The 21,662-nt window shown below is 32.3% G+C and overlaps 1 protein-coding gene and 2 pseudogenes across 3 annotated transcripts; 2 read left to right on the top strand and 1 right to left on the bottom strand.

The window, feature by feature from the left end:
- Positions 1 to 4,934: 4,934 nt before the first annotated feature.
- LOC101267412 (protein TRANSPORT INHIBITOR RESPONSE 1-like) lies at positions 4,935 to 10,084 on the top strand (annotated as a pseudogene).
- On the top strand, positions 9,080 to 10,022 carry LOC112940029 (protein TRANSPORT INHIBITOR RESPONSE 1-like; annotated as a pseudogene).
- A 269-nt stretch (positions 10,085 to 10,353) lies between the features above and the next one.
- On the bottom strand, positions 10,354 to 20,159 carry Mi-1G (NBS-LRR resistance protein-like protein). Of its 3 annotated transcripts, none has more exons than XM_069298677.1 (3): positions 20,137 to 20,159; positions 14,244 to 14,306; positions 10,354 to 14,168 (listed from the first exon to the last, which is right to left on the bottom strand). In XM_069298677.1, exons 1-3 carry the CDS (start codon positions 20,155 to 20,157, stop codon positions 10,452 to 10,454), a joined length of 3,801 nt encoding a protein of 1,266 aa, XP_069154778.1. In that variant the 5' UTR covers positions 20,158 to 20,159; the 3' UTR covers positions 10,354 to 10,451.
- Between the last annotated feature and the right edge of the window lie 1,503 nt (positions 20,160 to 21,662).

Below are 21,662 nucleotides of genomic sequence, written 5' to 3'. Positions count from 1 at the left end.
AGAAACTTCTTAATTTTTAATTTTTTCATATGAAAACATTATTATTTTTTCTATTATCTCATTGAAAATAGTGATGAAAATAACTACTAAACATTTCATGAAAAAAATATAATGAGAAGATCTAATATTTTTTTGGTAGTATAACTTAACTAGTGAATTTAGCTGTGCTTCGCGCGATCATAAATAACTCGCTTAATTTGTCAAAAAAAGAATTAAAATAGTATTGATAAAAGTTTTGTGAAAGTTATTTGTTGTGTTTAATTTAAATATATCATATTTGAAGTCTTAATCAAGTTTAAAATACTACTTAAATTTTTTTATCGATTGTAGTTTTAAATCACTTAAGCTAAAAGTTCACATTCAATGATCTCAGCCTATAATAATTTATTAGATATGTGTAGTCCATGCTTTTATAATTTTATATAATTTTTTTTAATCTAAAATCTTTTATTCTTCGTATGTTTTTTGTTTTGTTGTATCTTTCTCGCAAAATTAAAGAATTTAAATCCAAATAAACTTGTAAATTTTGAAAGCTCAGAACATAAAAATGTCATTATCCTCCTTGTTAATCAAATCAAAATAATGTATAAATATTTATTGTTATTCAAGAAGATCAATTATAGTTTTATAAAATTACTCTTTTTCCTATTATAGTCTCTTGCTATTTTCTTTTTAATGTTCATATTCTTTAAAAGTTGTTATCCTTTCTTCGATAATGATAAATCAACTCTCTTTTCATCTTTCACAAGTTTTAGACTAATTTTTACTACAATGTAATATACTTATAAATTTATATAAAAAGAACAAATAGAGAGATATAGAACCTCAATTACACAAAAAATGTAAAGTATTTGAAGAAATTAATTATTTGAAACAATCTCTTAAATACATATAATGAAAATTTCTTTTTAAACGAACTTTATCAAAATCCCATAGCATGAAAGTTGAGTCTTTTTTTATACCTTTTTTTTTCTTTTGAAAAAGCTTATTATTAGCATATGCATACAAATTATATTATTTATTTTGAGATAAAGAAGATATCAAATTTTATTGACTTGTCATGTGCATTCAAAGCATGAAGCTAATCATACTTTATCAATTTCCTTTTATTTTTTCAATTTTGTAAATTAAATATGAATTTAGTATGTCATGATTATTTCTATCAAAATTAGAATATTGTCCTGACAAACAAAATGTGAGATTACTATTTTTGAATTAACATTATAATCATAAATTTTATAACATCTTGAAAGAGTAGAGAATAGTAACAAAATTTGCATATGTTAATAATGATAATGTGTTCATCAAACTTGAACTTAAATCTCAAATATTGTCATTTGTTCATCTTATTTTTTACCGTAAACAATAAAAGTGATTCACATAAAAAATGAAGAATAAAAAGAATGAAAAAATCACCAACAATAATGAAGAAAATAACACAGACAAAAAAAATTGAAGGAAAAACACTATAAAAAAGAGACATCAACTAAACTAAAATAAAACAAATAATCTTATCTATTTTGTTTAAATTTTGAATTTAAATTCTCACAAACAACATAGGTATAGGCTCATCCTATCTTTCCTACAGTAAATAAAAAAAAGCTAATCACAAATAATATAACGTTATAAAATTAGGCATAACAAAGTGACGTACACAAGTGTAAATATAATCAAGAAAAAAAGAAATTCTTACCATTGAAAAGAATGATATACTTTAGTATTTATAGTAATCAATAAACTTGTAACTTAATTAAATAATATGAATTAAAAAAATAATATAGTAATAACTAAAATTGTAACTTACATTGATATTAATTGTTTTAATTGTAATATAATAATATTTTAAAGAAGGAATAGAGAAAGGTTTAGGAAAAGGTGCTAAATGGTAATGGTAGTGGACTTAGTTTTTAGGCTTAAGTCATCGTCGACCTCTTAAAGTTGTCCGCATATTTCATTTAAACAGCTCAACTAAAGTTTGTACCTATTGAACACCTATGCCCCTTAAAATTATTACCTATTGAACATTTTTTTGTTAATCAGCAAAAAAACGAAAATGTGTGTAATACACTCGCTATGACATGACGATGACATGACAGAATGACAAATTGAATGATGACACGTGGTATTTAAGTCCAAAAAATTATTTAGAAAATGAAACTTTAAAAGACAACTATTTTGATCTATTTAACTAATTAAAAAAAATTAAAAAGAATTCTAAAGAAAAAATAACCCATCCACCCATGGCAATTCCTTCTTTTCCTCCACCGTCATTCCAACTTTAACAACCCTCAATCTATTTTCAACGGTAACATTCTTCTCCGTTTAATTTTGGTACAAGGAAGATAATTAGGGTTTTGTCGAAAATTTATGAATTCTTACCCACCATGGCCGGAAAAATGAAGTTAATGGAATTTATTAACCAAGATTCAATTTTCTGTAATGCCCATTGAATCCTAAAATCAAGTGTGATTTAACTTGTTTTGGATCTTTTTAGTTGTTTCCTTTTGTGGGTCTTGTGTAATTGCTGGTAAAAAATTACTTATTGCAATTTAGATGGGATTGTTCCGATGAGGTGATCGATTAAAAATGACAGATCTAATTGATAAAACAACTGATCTCACTTGCTAACTTCATGATTCTTTTGTATGTTTTATTTCTCTTTTGCACTTCTTTGCAGTTTTCTTGTTCTCTTTCCTCATTAAGTTATTTTGGTTGATCATGATTCTGTTCTTCTAAAATGTTAAAAATGGTGGTAGGGTTGGAAAAGTTACTCCTTAAGAAGAAAGAAGAAGAAGAGAGATAAAAAAAAAACTCGTTAAAAATATCCCTCTCACGCGCTCAATAAATGTGTGGTGCACTTTCTTTGCCATGTCAACAAAAGTGTTTAATAGATATTTATTTTGAACAATATAATTGTTTAATAGGTACAAACCTTTCTTGAGGTGTCTAAGTGAAATATGCGGACAACTTTAAGTATCTGTGTATGACTTAAGCCTAGTTTTTAAGTAACTGTTGAGCTGCAAAATTAATTACTCTTATTTACTTTGATGTTTTAACTCATTTAGACATCTATACATTTTTTAGGGAGAAAAAGTCATTTTTTTTTTAAAAAAGAAAAAATATATAATTGCAAATGTTGGTCATTGGAGGGTGCCACATCAACAATTTCAAATTCAACTTTATATTATTATATAAATTTCTCTCCCTCTATTGAAAACGTAAAATGCTAAATATTTTTTCATTCTTAATAGAGATTTTTAAGTTTGAACCTTAATATATTAAAGGACAACTTTCACATGTAAACAAACAAAAAATTCATATTTGTATGTTAAAGTTTGCATAATTGCGCTCCATAGCAACCATATAACTGTATAATTCGTTATATATATACAATTGTATAATACGCTGGCCTAAATTGTATAATTCACTGGTCTCGCTATACATATACAATTGTATGATTCGCTGACCTAAATTGTATAATTCGCTGGCCTAAATTGTATGATTCGCTGGTCTCGCTATACATATATAATTGTATGATTCACTGGCCTAAATTGTATAATTCGCTGGCCTATTTCGCTGCAGTTGTATAATTCGTTATCCTATTTCACTGCAATTGTATAATGCGCAATTGTATAATCCGCTGCCTATTTCGCTGCAATATTTGTATAAAATTTGCTTTGCATACAATTGAATCGAAATAAAATGTATGTATATTGTATAATTATAAGTATATACGAAGAAGATATATGTTTTTCTCTCGCTTTATACAAAAACAGAAACACAATTTATACACTTCTATTGTATAAAGCGAGAGAAAATTGTATTTCACTGCAATTGTATAATTCGCAATTGTATGATTCGTTAGCCTTTTTCGTTGCAATATTTGTATAAAATTTGCATTTCTCTACAATTGAATTAACGTAAAATATTTGTAAATTGTATAATTAAATGTATAGCAGGAAAATATATATTTTTGCATGTGTAGATACAATTTTCTCTCACTTCATGCAAAACAGAAACACAATTTATACACTTCTGTGTATAAAGCGAGAGAGACGAGTAGAGGGAGAGTGACGAACGAGAATGAGAGAGTGGCCAATGAGATTTTTGGGAGAGAGGCGACTGACAAACTTTGGCTAACGTTTGCTATGGAGCACAATTAAATCAAACCGTAATTACTTTATTTATTTTAGATTATTAATTTGCTATTATATACAATTATTTTTATATTAAATCATCTTTATTAAAATAGACGTACTTCCAATTATAAAATCTCAAACACAAAAAGAAATTAATTGAATGTTAATATATTTATCGAACATTGAGCGAGAGATGAAAAAAAAAAGAAGAGAAAAGTATCGGTGCATTACTTAGGAATCATGAGATTCGCCTTACACCATTTTCATCACATACAATAATTACACTTTAATACATTTGGCAAACAGAAAAATAAATAAAATAAATAGAAAACCTTCACTTTTTTAGTTTTTTTTTTCTTTACAAGAATAATAATTAAATCAAATGATTTGGTTTGAAAACAACACCAATTTTTTGAAAAGTGTTCAGAAAATTATTTTTTCAACATTTAAACAAATTTCCAACTACTTTCTATTATATTCCAAAACGTCTCATTAAAAAAGGAATATAAAATCTCAATCAGGTTAATTAATACAATAAGATTTTTGTATTTTTAGTTATAGTCATAGATGAATTGAAAATCGTTTTAAAAAATTAAGTTATGAGAAATTACTCTATATATATAAAAAAAGTTCTTACTAGAATTATTGAAAACTTTTAATACGGTATATCGTAATCAATCATCTAACTAGCTTTTATCCGTAATCTTCCAATAATTTTCTTCACTTTTCTAAGAGGAATATATGTTGTTTTATGTTAAAAAACTTCTACATAAAATTAGTATTCTACTTGTATAAAACACTTCAGATAAGGACAGGAACTCAATATCCTTGGTTTGTAAATCTTGGTATGAAGCTGAGAGGTGTTGTAGGAAAAGTGTGTTCGTTGGGAACTGTTATGCTGTTAGCCCTTCAATCTTGATTAGACGTTTTCCAGATCTCAGATTTGTAACGATTAAAGGGAAGCCACATTTTGCTGACTTCGATCTTGTACTTGAAGGTTAGGGTGCATATTTTTATCCATGGGCTGTTTCAATGGCGAAAACTTATCCATTTCTTGAGGAAATTTGGCTTAAGAGAATGGTTGTTTGTGATGAGTCATTGGAGCTTATTTCTTCAGAGTCTTGGTTTTACAGTCTTGTGAAGGATTTGCTACTGATGGACTGCTGCCGTTGCTGCTAACTGCAGGTTTATCTAGCATTTTTTAGCCGTTTTTTTTTTGTAGATGACCCTTGTCTGAGTAATGGTGAAAGAGAAGTCTTAATCTTTGCATCTGGGTTAACTGTGCTTGTTTGTTGCTGAGGGGTTGAGGAACGTTTTAATCTTTGCATCTGGGGTTGACTGTATTTGTTTGTAATTGAGTGTGGTTGAGGAAATGGTATGTTTTTTAGAGCATTGTTGTCTGAGTACTCTAGTCGTTAACGGTGAAAATAAGTCTTAACCTTTGCATCTGGGGTTAACTATACTTGTTTGTTACTGAGGGGTCGAGGAAAGTTTTGATCTTTGTAGTTGAGGTTTAACTGTATTTGTTTGGTATTGAGGGGTTGAAGAAATGGTGTGTTTTGTAGAGTATTGTTGTCTGAGTACTTTATTTATTAATGGTGAAAAGAAGTCTTTACTGTTTGCATCTTGGATTAGCTGTTCTTGTTTGTAACTGAGGGGTTGAGGAAAGTTTTAATCTTTACATATGGAGTTGACTGTATTTGTTTGTAATTAAGGGTGGTCGAGGAAATGGTTTGTTTTTTTAGAGCATTGTTGTCTGAGTACTTTAGTTGTTAATGGTGAAATGAAGTCTTAATCTTTGCATTTGGGGTTAACTGTACTTGTTTGTAATTGAGGGGTTGAGGAAATGTTATGTTTTGTAGTACATTATTGTCCGAGTATTTTGTCCTTATTGGTGGAAAAAGTCTTAATCTTTGCATCTGGGGTTTGCTGTACTTGTTTGTAATTGCGGGGTTGAGGAAATGGTATGTTTTGTAGTACATTATTGTCTGAGTATTTTGTCCTTATTGGTGGAAAAATTCTTAATCTTTGCATCTGGGGTTTACTGTACTTGTTTGCAATTGAGGGGTTGATGAAAGTTTTAATCTTTGCATCTGGGGTTAAGTATTTGTTTGTAATTGAGGGGTTGATGAATTTGGTCTCAAGAGAATGGTTTTTTTTTGTCATGAGTCATTGGAGCTGATCTCAAAGTCATTTATTCGAAGTCTTGGTTTTACAGTCTTTTGAAGGACTTACTACTGGACTTGCTCCTGTTGCTGCTAACTGCGGGTTCATAGCACTTATTAGCTGTGTTTTTCTTTGTAGATTACCCTTTTCTGGTAATGGTGAAAAAATCTTTAATCTTTGCATTTGGGGTTAGCTATACTTGTTTGAAACTGTGGGGGAGTAAAGTTTTATTCTTTGCATTTGGGGTTGACTGTATTTGTTTGGTAGTGAACGTTGTTGTCTGAGTACTTCAGTTGTTAATGGTGAAAAGAAGTTTTAATATTTGCATCTGGGGTTAACTGTACTTGTTTGTAACTGAGGGGTTGAGGAAAGTTTTAATCTTTGCATCTGGGGTTAATGCCTGTATTTGCTTGTAATTGTGGGGTTGAGGAAGTGGTAGGTTTTGTAGAGCATTATTGCTGGAGTTCTTTAGTATTTACTGGTGAAAAAGAGTTCAAATCTTTGCATCTGTGGGGTAACTGTTTTGAGAAAATACTAGAAGGTTTTGTTGAGCACTGTTGTCTAAGTACTTTAGCCCTTGCCGGTGACTTCATTAAACTGATTTGATAGAACAGAAGGTTTTGTGGAAAAATGGTGTCTGAGTACTTCAGCCCTTATTGGTTAGGATAAGTTTTAATTTATGCATCTGAGAAACTTTTCTTGCTTGTAATTGAAGCATGGGGAAGCAGTGGGTTTTGTGGAGCTTTATTGTCTGAGTACTTTAGTCTTTCTGGTGAGAAAAGTTCTAATCTTTGCATCTGGGGTTTGAAATGTTTCTTGTTAGTAATTGAGGGTTTAAGGAAGTAGTAGGTTCTGTTTAGCATTCTCGTCTGAGTACTTTAGCCCTTGAGATATCCCTCCCACATTGTGTAAACAATCTCTTCTCGTCGAGCATGCATTTCCCCATCATCTGACTTAGAAGCTGAAGCAACATTGTTAATCTCTATCTCTGGTTGGTCGCTGATATTAAAGTTGGTCGCTGATATTCTGGTAAGTTGTTTTCCAAATTTGATTTACAACTTCAAGTTGGCTTCGAACTTTTCGTATACAAACACTGGTTTTCGAATAAAGTGGACATTATTCCAGAAAAAAAGTAAATAATATTTATGGCCAAAAGGGTCCTTAGTTAAGTCTTTCAGTTCATTCCTCTGTTTTGCTTGATTGATGGTATTTCATAGTAGTTGGTGGAAAGAGTAGCAAGAACGCCGTAGCGAAGAAATGCCTTAGCACTTTGATTCGCTTACTGGGTAAAGAAGCAAGAGCATATAGTTGTATGACTTGGCTACAACAAACGAAAGGGATGTAAGAGGGCACGATTTTGTCCACCTTCAGAAACTAAGCAGAAACTGAATCTAATTAAACTTTTGTTTTGATATCTGCACTTTACTAGCAATGGTGCACAGAAAGTGTGACCTATTGGTTCAGTATTATAAGTAGTACAATGAATTTGAATTATTGAAAGGGTTGAACATCTTGTAACATGGGTTATCAAATTAATGTTGCATTTTTATCTCTTTCCATTTGATTTATGACAACTCCTCTTATATTTGGACCTTCTTTTGCTGCTATTCTTGTTTAGGGCTGGGAATAAAAACTATACAAGCAATGTAACTCGTTATTTGCTGCAGGAACCTGAGAGAACTGGACCTGGGAGAAAGTGAAGCAGAAGACCCGAGTGGCCATTGGCTTGGTCACTTTCCTGATAGTTATACATCGCTTGTGTCATTTAACATTGCTTGTTTGGCTTCTGAGGTCAGCTTCTCAGCTTTGGAGCGTCTCGTTGCTCGCTCTCCTCATTTGAGGACTCGTCGGCTCAATCGTGCTGTTCCCATTGAGAAATTTCCAAAGATACTTCGTCATGCTTCGAAGTTGGTTGAATTTGGTACAGGATCCTACTCTGCTGACATGCAGGATGATGTTTCTGAAGTTTTCATAAATGTATCTCAAGCGTTTTCAGGCTGTAATCAACTCAAAGGCTTGAGTGGGTTTTGGGATGTTGTGCCAGCCTACTTTCCAACTATTTATCCAGTCCACTCCAAACTCACCTCTTTGAATTTAAGCTATGCTACCATTCAAATACCTGATCTTAGCAAGCTCATTGGCAATTGTTTCAATTTGCAGCGGTTGAGGTAGGTTCTAGCTTGTGTTTTACTTTTGTATACTTATTGCGTGTTTTCAATAGTCATGGCTCAATACATTAACTGTGTTTGCAATAAAATAGATAAATTGATTGTTGGTTGTAAACACACAAGTTTCCAAGAGAAGAACAATTATCCTAACTTATTGTCTTGCTAATTTTGATAATGCCAGGGATAAATAAACAACGTAATGAACTTCAGTGTTTACTGAGATAACATAGCTAAACAATTAATGTCGAGTGAACTCTTTGAATAATTTGCTGGTCTGCGATACAAAGAATAAGTTAATGTTGAATCTTAGTGTTACACGAATCCTACACTTTGACAATTCATGTTTATCTTTCCGGGTTAGACGCTTCCATTAGTTTTTAGGCTTTTCTTGTCCAGTGGATCTGCTGCATAATTAGTTATCCAGCTTACGCTTTAAGGCACTTGGAATGGATGTGATTGCAGGTGCTCGATTACATTGAAGATAGCGGTCTTGAGGAGATTGCCAACACTTGTAAGGAACTTCAAGAGCTTAGGGTGTTTCCTTTTGATCTATTTGCTCCACGACCTAATGTATCCTTGACAGAGCAAGGCCTTGTAGCTGTCTCAATGGGCTGCCCTAAGCTTCAGTCAGTTTTATACTTCTGCCGCCAAATGACAAATGACGCCTTAGTTAGTATTGCAAGGAACCGTCCTAACATGATCCGATTTCATTTGTGTATTATCGAGCCTCAAACTCCTGACTACTTAATCCTTGAACCACTTGATACTGGTTTTGGGGCCATTGTGCAACACTGCAAGGAAGTGCAGCGACTTTCTCTTTCTGGCCTTTTTACTGATCGTGTGTTTGAGTATATCGAGGTCCATGCTATGAAGTTAGAGATGCTTTCCTTAGCTTTTGCAGGAGATAGTGATCTAGGCCTCCTATATGTTCTCTCTGGTTGTGAGAACCTCCGTAAGTTGGAGATTAGAGACTGCCCTTTTGGCGATGAGGCTCTGTTGGCTAATGCTGCAAAGCTGGAGAGTGGAGACAATGCGATCCCTTTGGATGTCTAATTGTTCAGTAAGTTTTGAAGCATGTTAGCTGCTAGCCCAGAAGTTGCCAGGGCTTAATGTTGAAGTTATAGACGAGAGGGGTCATCCGGATACGAGACCAGAAAGTTGCTCTGTTGAGAAACTTTATATATACAGGACAGTGTCAGGAAGGAGGTTCGACACTCCTGGTTTTGTTTGGATTATTGATGAAGATGCAACATCGACTCCATATAGCAATGGGGATTGCTCTTTGGCTTCTTCTTAGGAAGACTTCAGGTATTAGTTCTATGCTGATCTTTCACCTGCATTTACTTGCTTGAGCCTTGTGTAGTTGCAGTGCTGGTTATGGTGGCAGTGAAGCGCATGTGCCATTGATTTGACCCTTTGTTGAGTGACTTTGCAACAATTAATTACAAATAATGAGTTTAAACTCTTGTTGTTGTGCTATATCACTAAGGATAACTATTGTATTTTCAACTCTTATTGTTTTTTCTGTTGAAATGATGCTGTCAATGTACTTGTTGTCCTGTATTGTTGTAATTCTCCTTGAAGATAAATGGGAACCTTTCATTCATTTGAGTGCTGAAATCCGATTTAATTTGTTGAACGTTTAGAAGAAGGTATTTTATTGTTCTAGTACGAGTCAGCCTGATAAACAAACACTTACATAGGTATGATGACTGTTCATTTTCTCAATTTTATACCTACTCGTGCAAATCCAAAGTTAAAAGGTCATGTTTATGTATTATGCCAAATCTATACTCACATGTGTGCTTGCGATAAAAGAAATAGACAAATCAACAAATGATACGTGCATTTATAAAAATTATAATTTTTGTTGAAGAAACTTTGAGAAATCCACAAAAATATTTCATAACTGCAACAAAGTTTTCTTAATCATATACAATGTACCCTGCAAAGTACAATCTACTTTTCAACCATAATGCTACTTAAATAAGGGGATATTCTTCTGGCCAAGGATCTGAAGCTCGCTCCCTCCTCTCATCTCTTCAGCGTATTCCTTAATCTTGAGAGCAGAATCTTCAAGTTGAGGACTATTTACAATTTCGATAAATTTCAATGAATAAATATCTCCAAAACTAGGTGGAATCTCCTCAAGCTTACCACATTCCTGCAGTTTTAGTTTCTCAAGATTGGGGAAGGATTCCTCTCCAACCTCCCACTTGGAAAGAGTCGGTAGACGCAAGTTCAAAAATTTGAGATTCTCAAAGGTGTCTTCCTCCCCCATGTTCCATTCTTCTCCCTGGATGATTGTATCGTAAAGTAACAACTCTTCAAGGTTGGGAAGTCTAGCTATTGTTGATAGTGAATCGGATGTCAGAGGAAAGTCATACAACCACAGTTGTTTCAAATTTGAAGGGAAGTGAAAATCCCACGGCCGATTTGTCGCTACAGAGGACCCACTGTGGTTTGTGTTTGAACTTTTAAAACTTACAGAGAGTGTTTCTAGTTCAGTTAGGCAATCCAATTTCGGGAACCAATATTGCTCTGTTGAATAATCCCATGACTCCTTGAGTTCAAACTGAAGCACCTGAAGATTGGGAAACCTTTTGAAAATATTCTTTGTATCTTTCGAATAGGAAATCACCAGTTCCCCTAATATTCTCAAGTTCTCTAACTTTGTGTCCTCTGCTATCAATATTGATTCATCTGCATCCATATCAAAGAAAGAACAAGCATCCACGAACAGCACTCGCAACTTTACAAGATCCCAAATTCTCGGTAATAGTATCAAGGTTGATTTTTTGTTATTCACCGACAAGATTTCTAGATTCCAGAGGTTTGAGAAAGACAAAGGCAGATATTTAACTTGTGTCCCAATTCTTAAGTACCTCAAATGATTCAACATGCATATTTCATTCAGCAAAGAATCATTCACCATGATAAAAGAGGGTTCCAGGTGCAACACTCTAAGAAGCCTCAAGTGTCTTAGGTGAAATGTATCAGAAACACTGTCATCCAGCTCGTCTCCATCTATTTTCAAAGAATAGAGGTGTTTACCAGAATGCCTTTTCTTATTTGAATCGAACATGACAAAATTAAGCCCAAAGTGCTCCTCATCATCATCATAATCAAAGGTAATTTGACGAGGCAACAAATCTGATGGAGCACTTGATCTTATCTGATCTAACAAATTTTCCTTTCTTGCTTTTATCACACAAAAGTCATGCACAAGATCATGAATTTGGAAATTCAATGAATCACCTATCTCATTGAAACAAATTACCAAGCTACTGGAAATTAAATCATCCATATAAATTTTCACCACTTCTTCCATACTCTTCATCTCCTCCTTTCCCACAAATCCTTCAGCACCCAAAAAAATATTCAACTCATAGATTGTCGTTGTAGTGTCCTTCGGCCAACTTGCAAAATACAGCAAGCATGGCTTGAGGTGATGTGGTAAATGGTCATAACTTAATTCTATAACTTTCATCACTTCCACTTCACTGTTCAAAATAAAAGAACTCAAACTACTTTGAACTTCAAGCCACACACTCCTTTTCTTTTCCCTCCCAGCAATGACTCCAGCAATCAGATCAGCCACCAAAGGAAGCCCTTTACAATTTTTGGCTATTTCTTTACCGACATCTAATAGTTCATCAGGGCAACTCTCGTTCCCAAATGCCCTTTTCTCTAATAGTTCCCAACTTTCATCTGGTCTTAGCAATCGAAGGTCAAGAGGATCAGTGTTCAGCTTTCCATGCAAAGCCACTTCCTTTTCTCGAGTTGTCAAAATAATCCTACTTCCTTTCTTAGCTTCAGGAAAAGGTCTTGTTAACTCATCCCATGTAGTAGTATCCCACACGTCATCTAAGACAATAAAATACCTCTTTCCAAACAGTTGTTTCCGTAATTTATCAGCAACATCAATATTCTCACTCAATTTTGAATCTGAGTCACTAACTTGACTGAAAATTGTATCCAATAACTTCTTGTCGTCATATCCTTGATCGACTGTGCACCATGCACGAAGGTCGAAATGGCTAGAAACTGACTTATCATTGTATACTTTGTATGCCAAAGTAGTTTTACCTGAACCCGGCATACCAGTGATCGAAATGACATCTAGATCTGCCGGTCCACTGGTGAGCTTTCTCAGTATCAAGTTTGTCTCCTCCTCAAAACCTACAATTATTTTATCAGTTGTCAATGACTTTCTCTCAACTGGTTTCTTGGGAGAGTTCACAACGATTAGACCTCTGTCCTTGGGAATGTTCTCATCTAAAGCAGAGATCTCTTCTTTGATAAGTTTGATCTTCTTTATGGTAATGGGAAGTGAGAAAATAAGATGTAAGAGACCATTATCTCGAACAATAATTGAATCTATGACATCTTTTGCCTCATAAGCCACATCTAGAACACGTGCCCAGATATCTTTATACAATCCTTGCTCAGCAGCATCCACAAAGAATGATCTTATGAATTCCAGGTCTTGCTTCACCAGCTTGATTTCTTCCTTTATCAAAGCAATTGAATAATCATTAGAATCTAGCAAATCATTTAAGTGCATGTGTAGAAGATGCATGAAGAGTGGTCCATCACTCATGGGGAAGCAACATCGAGATGAATCTGGGGATTTCAGATAAACATGTTTGAGATCTTTCTTGAGGAGTTCAATATTTTCCAGCAAGTCTAGGGTTGCACAATTTGTTTGGTTATTACCCTCTTTATTCCTTAATTTCTCTTCCAAGTCACGTACAAGAGTTGATACCTCCCTGGTAAGTACTCCAACATGAGCCAAGAGATCAAAAAGTTTGTCATGATGAATAAAGTCCTTGGGCATATCAGAAAGAATAAGTAATAAGAATTCCATCATGACATGAATGTTTCGAGCCCCTGAAGTGCTAGGGGGAATAACAGCTATCATATGCTCTTGAAGTTGAATGATAGATTCTCTGAGAATATCCGGTGAGGTTTCCAGGAGCTTCTTATTGAAGCGTCCAACTTCTGCTGAAGTTGAAGCTTTCAAATTTGTATAACATATGTGCATAACCTCCAGTTCAGTTGGAACAATCTTCAAGAGTAGATGTGTTAGCTGGAAGAGTCGAGCGTCTCTATCATTCTGGTCATCCCCATCTGAGTCTTCATCAGTCTGATCCTCCCAAAGGAAGTGTCCTACTCTTTCAGCCATCAGTTGAAACAGAGGTAAGACATTCTCAACCATCTCATGCTTAATGCAACCATTCACTATCAACCCATGAAAATCTCTTATGTTGCCACATACATTCTGAAGAAATTCATATTGAGTCACTCCAGGAAATATCTTTTCAGCGTGATGCTTGGATAAATGATAGAGATTCAAGAGGAGGAAGTCCAATTGCTCATCCATCATGGTGGCATCTGATTTATTAGAACGATGATACAAGCTGATACAGTCATCCATATTACTGGTGAGGCTAGTAAGGACATCATCATCAAAAAGAGGTTGAAGCAGATTCTCAACTTCTTGTCTTTTTCTTGTCATTATATCTTCAAACTGCTCAAAATCGGAATAAGAAAGCTGAACATATGTACAAATAAATGCCATTTTCAATTTTAGCTTTTCAACTTGATCTTTGTCAAGAGCTTTTTGATTTTCCTCATTCTCTAGGTAAACCAGAACATCGGCAATGTCCTTGCTAAGAGCAGAAAATAACACCTGCCAAAATAATACATTTTAAAGCCACATATCTATAATTCAATACTTTACAATTTACTCTATAAAATAACATACCAATGAGTTGTTTGTTTCTTCATTATCTTTTCGTTTTTCCATGATTCTACTTTTTCTCAAGACCTGATGAATAAGAAGTAGATAAAACTTTAACAGGAGAAAGAAGATGAAAAGATAAGAATAATCAATAATATCACTATTTTCACATATAGTAATTTTAGACTCGCACAATTGGAAATGTCAATCTTAATCACACATCAAAATGTTTATGACATGAAATCACAAACATAAAATCTCACAACTGTTAATTATTTACAAAAAAAAAGAAAAAGGAGTCCTGCTCGTTTACCATTACTTTTTCAACCTATACAAAGAAGAAAGTTATCGACTTAATAATTATAAATATGTGATTGTGAATCTAATTATTATTGATATTAATATGACGTCGACATAGAAACTTGTAAATATCAAATCCTAGATTCGTCTATGTGGGCATATAAGGAGCCTACAAGAAAATTATTGTGCGTGTGAATGTAAAATATCAAGTTTAGGTAAATTTGGCATCAACCTCAGATAAAGTTGTGTATGATCAAGTAGAAATCTATACTTGACATCGGTGTGTCTCATGGACATACTTCATATGTGATGACGGGCCAAACGGACAAATCAACAAATGATACATGTATTAAAAACTTGTAAGTCTAATCGAAACACCGAAAAGTCAAACAAAATATGTAATCATATACAAATCTACTCATTAAAGCATAACTTACTGTCTATTCTGTTATGTTTCTTCTTTCTACTTTCCACCCATAATTCTTAAAAGCTAGTTAAATAACAGGATATTATTCCCTTATTTTGATTAAAATCTAAGTAAAATGTCATTAGATTAATAATCTCTCTAATAATTTTCTCCTATCTCGACTTGGGCTAATGGAAAAAGATTTTTTTGAGAGTAGCTGAAGTAGAATCAATAGATTAAGCATGTTCATACCTTTTTGACATATTTTTGTTGAAGTAAGAGATCGAAGAAGTAGTTAGGTTGAAAGGCAAACAACAAAAAGACTAATCAAAATAGCTAGATCTAGAATTCAAACAAAGATTAATAAAATACGATTCATCGACTTCACAAGGCCTTTAAATACCAAAAGTGCTCACTTAATCATTAAGTTTAGCAAAGAAGAAGATGGTACCTTTACACAGGCTGAAGTTTAGCTACAGAACCCTTTGTTTGAGAAATAATGCTGAACCTATTGGAGAAAAAAACAAGTGTAGTGGTTGAAATATACAATACAAGTCTTTTAGTAATGAAATATTAAAATACAAACCCATAAGTCTTTTTTTAATCAATGTCTCTTGTCTTTCACAATATAAATAAAATATTATATTAATCTAAATGAAGCAAAGCCAATTTTTATACTGTTGCAGATAAAAACAAGTGGTTGTCATTTCATCAAACACATTGTAGACATCGGCAAGTTCCACATTATTGAATTTAATATAGAATATCAAAACATGAATTTTTAAAATGGAGTATAATAATTATTTTTTGCATAATGAATATATGTATTATATGTGTACATATTTAATATAACTGGAGAAAATTTTACAGAAAAATAAACAACAGAGTTTAAAATATGTACTCAAATATAATAATTAATATCAAAGTATAAATTAATGAAGAAAAAAACATACTACGATATGAAAAAATTGAATGAAAAAAATTGAGAAAAATAGTGTTGTCAGTCAGCGGCGGATCTATCAAGGCCCGTGAGAATGCCACGCCACCCACGAACTTCAACAGAAACTCTATTTATATTTACGGAAAAGGGCCTAAAATACCCTTGAAGTAATAACAAGCCACCAGATTCAGTATAAACAGTAGTATGTTGACTTAAAAGTAATAGGTGGGTTTAGTTAAAATGGGTGGGTAATGGGTGGGTTTAAAATTATTTTAAATAATTAAATTACAACCAATGGTTGAGTGTCACGTCATTAAAAAATATTATTTAATTATTTTTAATTTTGGTCTGTTAATGAAGGGGTAAATTTGGACCCAAAGGTGGATGTGAAGGGTATTTGGGGGCCAATAGGTGGATGGAGGGTAACTGTGTACCATTTTCAATACTTCGAGGGTATTTTAGGTCCTTTTCCGTTATATTTATATATAAACAGTGTCACTTAGAGAACAAAAGTATTCTTTGGTATAGTGTCACTATCAAGTTTACAAGCCATAGTCCAAGGGATCAACCCCATTGCCAGCGCTTTTTTGTTTTATATTTTTCTTTTTAACCACATCCAGCGTTTCTTTTTTAAACTACAAGGCACATTCTCTTTTGATTTTGATTTTTTTTATTAACTTATTATTAAGTATTAATTAATAATTATTTTTAACTAATTTAATTTAATTTTTTGATTTTTCTTTTATATGATTAAATATAATAAGAAAATTCTATTCACCGTTGAATTCTCCTTCTAACTTTGGAACAACAAAAAGTTGTCGTTAATTAAAGCTTCAGGCTTTCATCCGTCGCCCAATCCTGCTCTCCCCGTCCAGCCACAAGACGAATAATTCTATCTAAATCTAATATTGATTTTATCGGTGAGTCTACTGAGCAGTAAAGACAATTTAAAATTTGAAGATTTTGATGCACCAATACTATTTTAATTGAGATAGTTAACGAAATTTTACTACAACTAACGAATAATTTAGTATTTGATTAGTTACTAATGGCTCGAATATGATTTATAAGCTAAACTTAAAATAAAAATAATGAAATACGATTGAACTGTATTCTCGCGAGTGGTTTCTCTGGCTTGTAAATCAATTAAACAATGGCCTCCTACGCTTCTTATGGGTGCACTGTTGATTATATTCTACTTTATGCCAGTATCTCACGATAGATATACATATATACACGTAATTTTTTGAAGTTAACGGATGCACGTGCACCTCTATCAAATCATGTGGGTTAGGCTCTGGTTGGCACCCAGTGACTATAATTCCTAAATTCGCCTCTGCTGTCAGTAAGTCATTCAACAGTAGCAAAGTACTTAAATATTTTATTTTGCATAAATAAAAGAAAAAGATCATAATTGTTTTTTGTTTTAAAATGAGGGTGTGTTTAGTATGAAGGAAAACATTTTTCGGAAAATATTTTTCAATTTTCTCATATTTGGTTGGGTCAAATATTTTCCAAATCAAATCATTTTCCTCGAATTTAAGGAAATTGACTTCCCTTCCAAACTTAAGGAAAACATTTTCCAAAACTCTTTTCTAACCTCCCCCTACCCACCCCATTCTACCAGTCCCCAACCCAGCCCTCTACCCACCCACCCATACCCCTAAAAAGTTTAAGTTTAGTTTTTTAAAAATATTTTTAACTTCACAATTTCATTTTTTCATCTATCAAGCAGTAGTAAGGAACAAGTTTCAGCTTACTGATTGAGCAGCATATGTATTCGAATTTCACAAGGTCACATTATTTATTCAACGGATTCTAAAAATCTTCATTTTTCTACTTTCTCATAAACAAAATCCAACTTAAGATCTAGATGTAACTTACTACCAAATATTTTTGTCATATTCTTCAATAGAGTAGATGAGTTAACTAACCTTTTTACTTGATGGAGAAAAAAAAATTCTCTCTCCTAATTGGTTTCTTATATGAAAGCTCAAAATTATGGAACTAAACACAAACTATGTATAACTAATGACACAAATTGGGTTTAATGCTTAAAAAAAGACTTTTTTTGTGATTGGGGTTAGTGGAGAAAAGAATCTCAGTATATTAAAAAATTAATACAGGAAATCATGCATAATTGTATAGTATTAAAAAAATTATAAAGATAAGTTAGTGCTACTAAAAAGCAAAAGCATGAATCACTTAATTGTCTACTACAAAGTCCAAATTCATAATTAGGTTTAGATAGATTAATTTAATTAGAAAGCTAATCCAAATTTCTCATAAGAATAATACTCTCCTCAATTTATATTACTTTTTGCTTTTCATTTTTATTACACACCATTTTCTTATTATTATTCAATCCAGATATAATATTAACATGTTTTTAAAATATAGTTTCTTAACTTAAAGCTTTTATTTCTCCGCAAATACTATTATATATGTTTACCATCACAAGTTTCAAAAGTCTTTTTTGCTTCTTGTGTTAAGCTTTGTGAAACAAAATGATGAAACATTGTTTTGATTCTAATTTCTAAGAGAACTCGAACACAATGATGGGTTTGCTCAAACTATGGTTAAGGGATTTCTATATTAAATAACTAGTGAATTTGAATATTAAGATGTGTATTAAGATTAACATTTTTGAATTTATATATATTTGTCACACATTGTATAGACGCAACGTGGATGAAATGGAGCTAGTCTTGCCTTCGGAGTCTTGTGTGCTAAAAAGATTTCATAATGCTCTTCTGAGTAGACGTTACTTTTATATATTGCATAACATAAAAGAGTTGTATGTTGTGAATCAAGTTGACTCTCTAAGGGCCTGTGGGCTATTAGAGACTTTTATTTGAGATCTAGGCTCAATAACTATTTGTTACATAAGATTAGGAGTTAGAAGAACGGTTATGAAAATTATGTCAAAGTTTTGGCTTTCAGTTACTTCTCATCTCCTTTCTCTGTTCTAGTATCTCATTCCCTTCTTCTAGGTTAATCTATATGTAATTAGTTTGTGACTTTGTTGTGCGTATTATACGTTGTATTTATATTTTCCAAATAGTATTTAAATATAGAAGTGACATCTATATCAACAGTAGCACCTCTCTAAACAAAGATAGAAATTTAAATCTTATATCTATCTTATTTTTTTAGCTACACTCCTCCAAGTGGTTTTTTTAGAAACACTTATGGCTTCCAAGCATCTTTTTTGTTTCTCATGTCCTTTCGATGATTAATGTTCACTATTTCCCGGCATTCCTTTTAGTTGTTTTTGCTGTATTTCTTGATTAGGAAAGCACGCTCGGTTCTTGTTCTTATTAAGATGAGTTTAAGATTTGGTTTTCACCTTGATGAACATACTACTTCCGCTTCGTCCTGTTATCTCGAGGAGTGACTTGGTTTCAAATATGTCTAGCTCTTTAATCAATGTATTCCGATTGTTATCATTTACCACACTCATTTGCTAGCATTTTGTATTTCTGTATCATATGAAAAGGAAATTTTTAGTCCTCTCTATTTGTTTGTTAGAGGTAAAAGCTATATTGGTTGAAATGTATTTGTTTTGCCAGGATTCAATGGAGTTTAGTAGAACTCTTTATACCTATACTTCCCTTCCTATGAACTCTGACCTTCCCTTTGCATCTCGGAGAGCCATGAAGGCTCAAATTTCCTTCATCGAGTCAACCCATATAAGCCGATGAACAGACCTTGGGGTCAAAATTTGAAGCGAGTGGAGGAGTTGAAGAAATTGGGCGATATGCCTCTTTGTTTTTTTTAGTTGTATTTTGTTATGTTTGGGCATAAGTCCTTGTCATTTCTATTGTTATTTTGTTAGTTTTAGGACAGATGCAGAAAGAAATGGATTTGAACTCAAATCTCTCTCCCGCTCTCTTTACATGCTCTTAATTATTTGTTGTTTGATTGTCGTTAGTCTTAAAGTTAGAAAAACTCCAAATCCCCGCAAACGCCGTAAATATTTTATCGACTTAAAATTAATTTCAAACGATTTCTAAAAGAATGAATAAATTTGCAAATCAACTCTTACCTAGGTAGTAAAATTGAATACTTCTTTTTCAAACGAGCTCTAAGTTATTTTACAAGTTAGAACATTCTTAGCCAAACTAGTTAGTTGTTGGATAACTGCAAGTAAGCGGACGTCTTAGGTGCTTTTTAAAACCTTCCTGAGTTTCAAAAGAAATATGTCGTAATGAAATCCATGGTAGAAGAAAAGAAGAAGCGAGTTTTGAAGCATGAACCTAATTAATTACCTCTGCAATATTAGAAGCCATGTTCCTTGTTTCAGAAACAGAGTAATTGTTTGTCAAATGAATGATCTGGATTTACAATAATTACAACTCATTGACTTTAGTATTATTTACTCCCTCTGTTTCAAAAAAATTGACCTAATTTGACTTGGAACAGAGTTTAAGAAAAGAAAGAAGACTTTTTAATCATGTAGTTATAAATTAAAGTTATGTCAAATTTATCAAAATGCCTTTAGATCTTATGGTCTTAAACATGCAATGTGGAAAGAGGTTATTCTTTTTTAAACAGACTAAAAAGGAAATATGATCATTCTTTTTTAAACGGAGGGAGTATTCAATTGTTTGTTAATTATGTGAATATATGCTTCCTGATAAGTTGGTATTACGTCTTCACATCATTGTTTATTCAACTTGTTGTAATTAGCTAACAAGGAATTGATTATTTGAAAGGCCTAATTAGGAAGAATCAAATCTATATATTGACAGTTTGTTCATTGATAATACTACAATTCATTGACTTTTAAATTGTATCTATCTATCTATCTATCATCTTTTTGAGTTACCAACGTCAATGTCAATGTATATTTTGGAGATATGATTACGCTTTTGGATGAAATGGTCACACCTACACTTGAACATATATCATATCCACCCGAACCCAATGACGATAGATTTTTCGTGTAATTACCTTGAGGTTATTTGCTTTCAATTTCTATTACCACTTAACAATGAAATCAATTAATTAGCTATAAAGAGGCATATTTATCTAATTTCTAAACAAAAATGGAATTGAGCATATTTTTGTACTCATATTATTATTTAGACCAAAAATGACCATACTACCAAACTTAAGGGACTAAATATTATATTTGAAGGGTCAATATTTAAAATATGTTTACGCAATAATTTTTCAAAGTATTTTTAGGATAAAATATTAACTATTCAAACACATTTTATTTTAAATAAGTTCAAATTTTTCTCTTCAAAAACATGTCAAGACAAGCTTAGCACTTGTTATTGTTTGTAAAAAGCTAATTAATAGAAACTCTTCATTTTAAAATAATTATAAAAACATCTTTATATGTCAAATTTAAAAGTAGAGACATGTATGAATTCTTCTAAATTTTCATTATTAATTATACAATTATTATTTCGCCCCTAAATAATATTAAAATTACTAAATGTTTAATAAATATTTTTGGTTTAATGAAAATATCACACTTCAAAAAAAAAAGATCTATAGAAAATTTGTGTCTAAGTTAAATGTCACATTATTAGGATACACATGACATTTAAGAAAAGATATTTGATTGTATTGTTAATTATAAATATATTACCACTTTTTTAAAAACAAACATTGTAGAATATTTATGAAATGACAAATTTGAACCACCCACTTGATACAAATTCAATAATTTGAGATTCTCAAAGGTGTCTTCCTCTCCCATGTTCCATTCTCCCCCTTGAATGATTGTATCAGAAAGGGTCAACTCTTCAAGGTTGGTCAGTATCGCTATTGTTGATAGTGA

Source organism: Solanum lycopersicum, chromosome 6 (genome assembly GCF_036512215.1).
Source record: "Solanum lycopersicum chromosome 6, SLM_r2.1".
NCBI classification, from domain to species: domain Eukaryota; kingdom Viridiplantae; phylum Streptophyta; class Magnoliopsida; order Solanales; family Solanaceae; genus Solanum; species Solanum lycopersicum.
The sequence above is the reverse complement of the archived record's forward strand: the minus strand, read 5'-3'. Positions and strand labels throughout refer to the sequence as shown.

Excerpts from the sequence above, each read along its gene's own strand:
- Mi-1G (XM_069298677.1), bottom strand. The coding sequence starts at position 20,157 with ATGGCTTCTAATATTGCAGAG. Across the intron at positions 14,307-20,136 it reads TGGCTTCTAATATTGCAGAG|GTCTTGAGAAAAAGTAGAAT; the intron begins GTAATTAATTAG and ends CTTATTCATCAG. Across the intron at positions 14,169-14,243 it reads AAGAAACAAACAACTCATTG|GTGTTATTTTCTGCTCTTAG; the intron begins GTATGTTATTTT and ends TTATTTTGGCAG.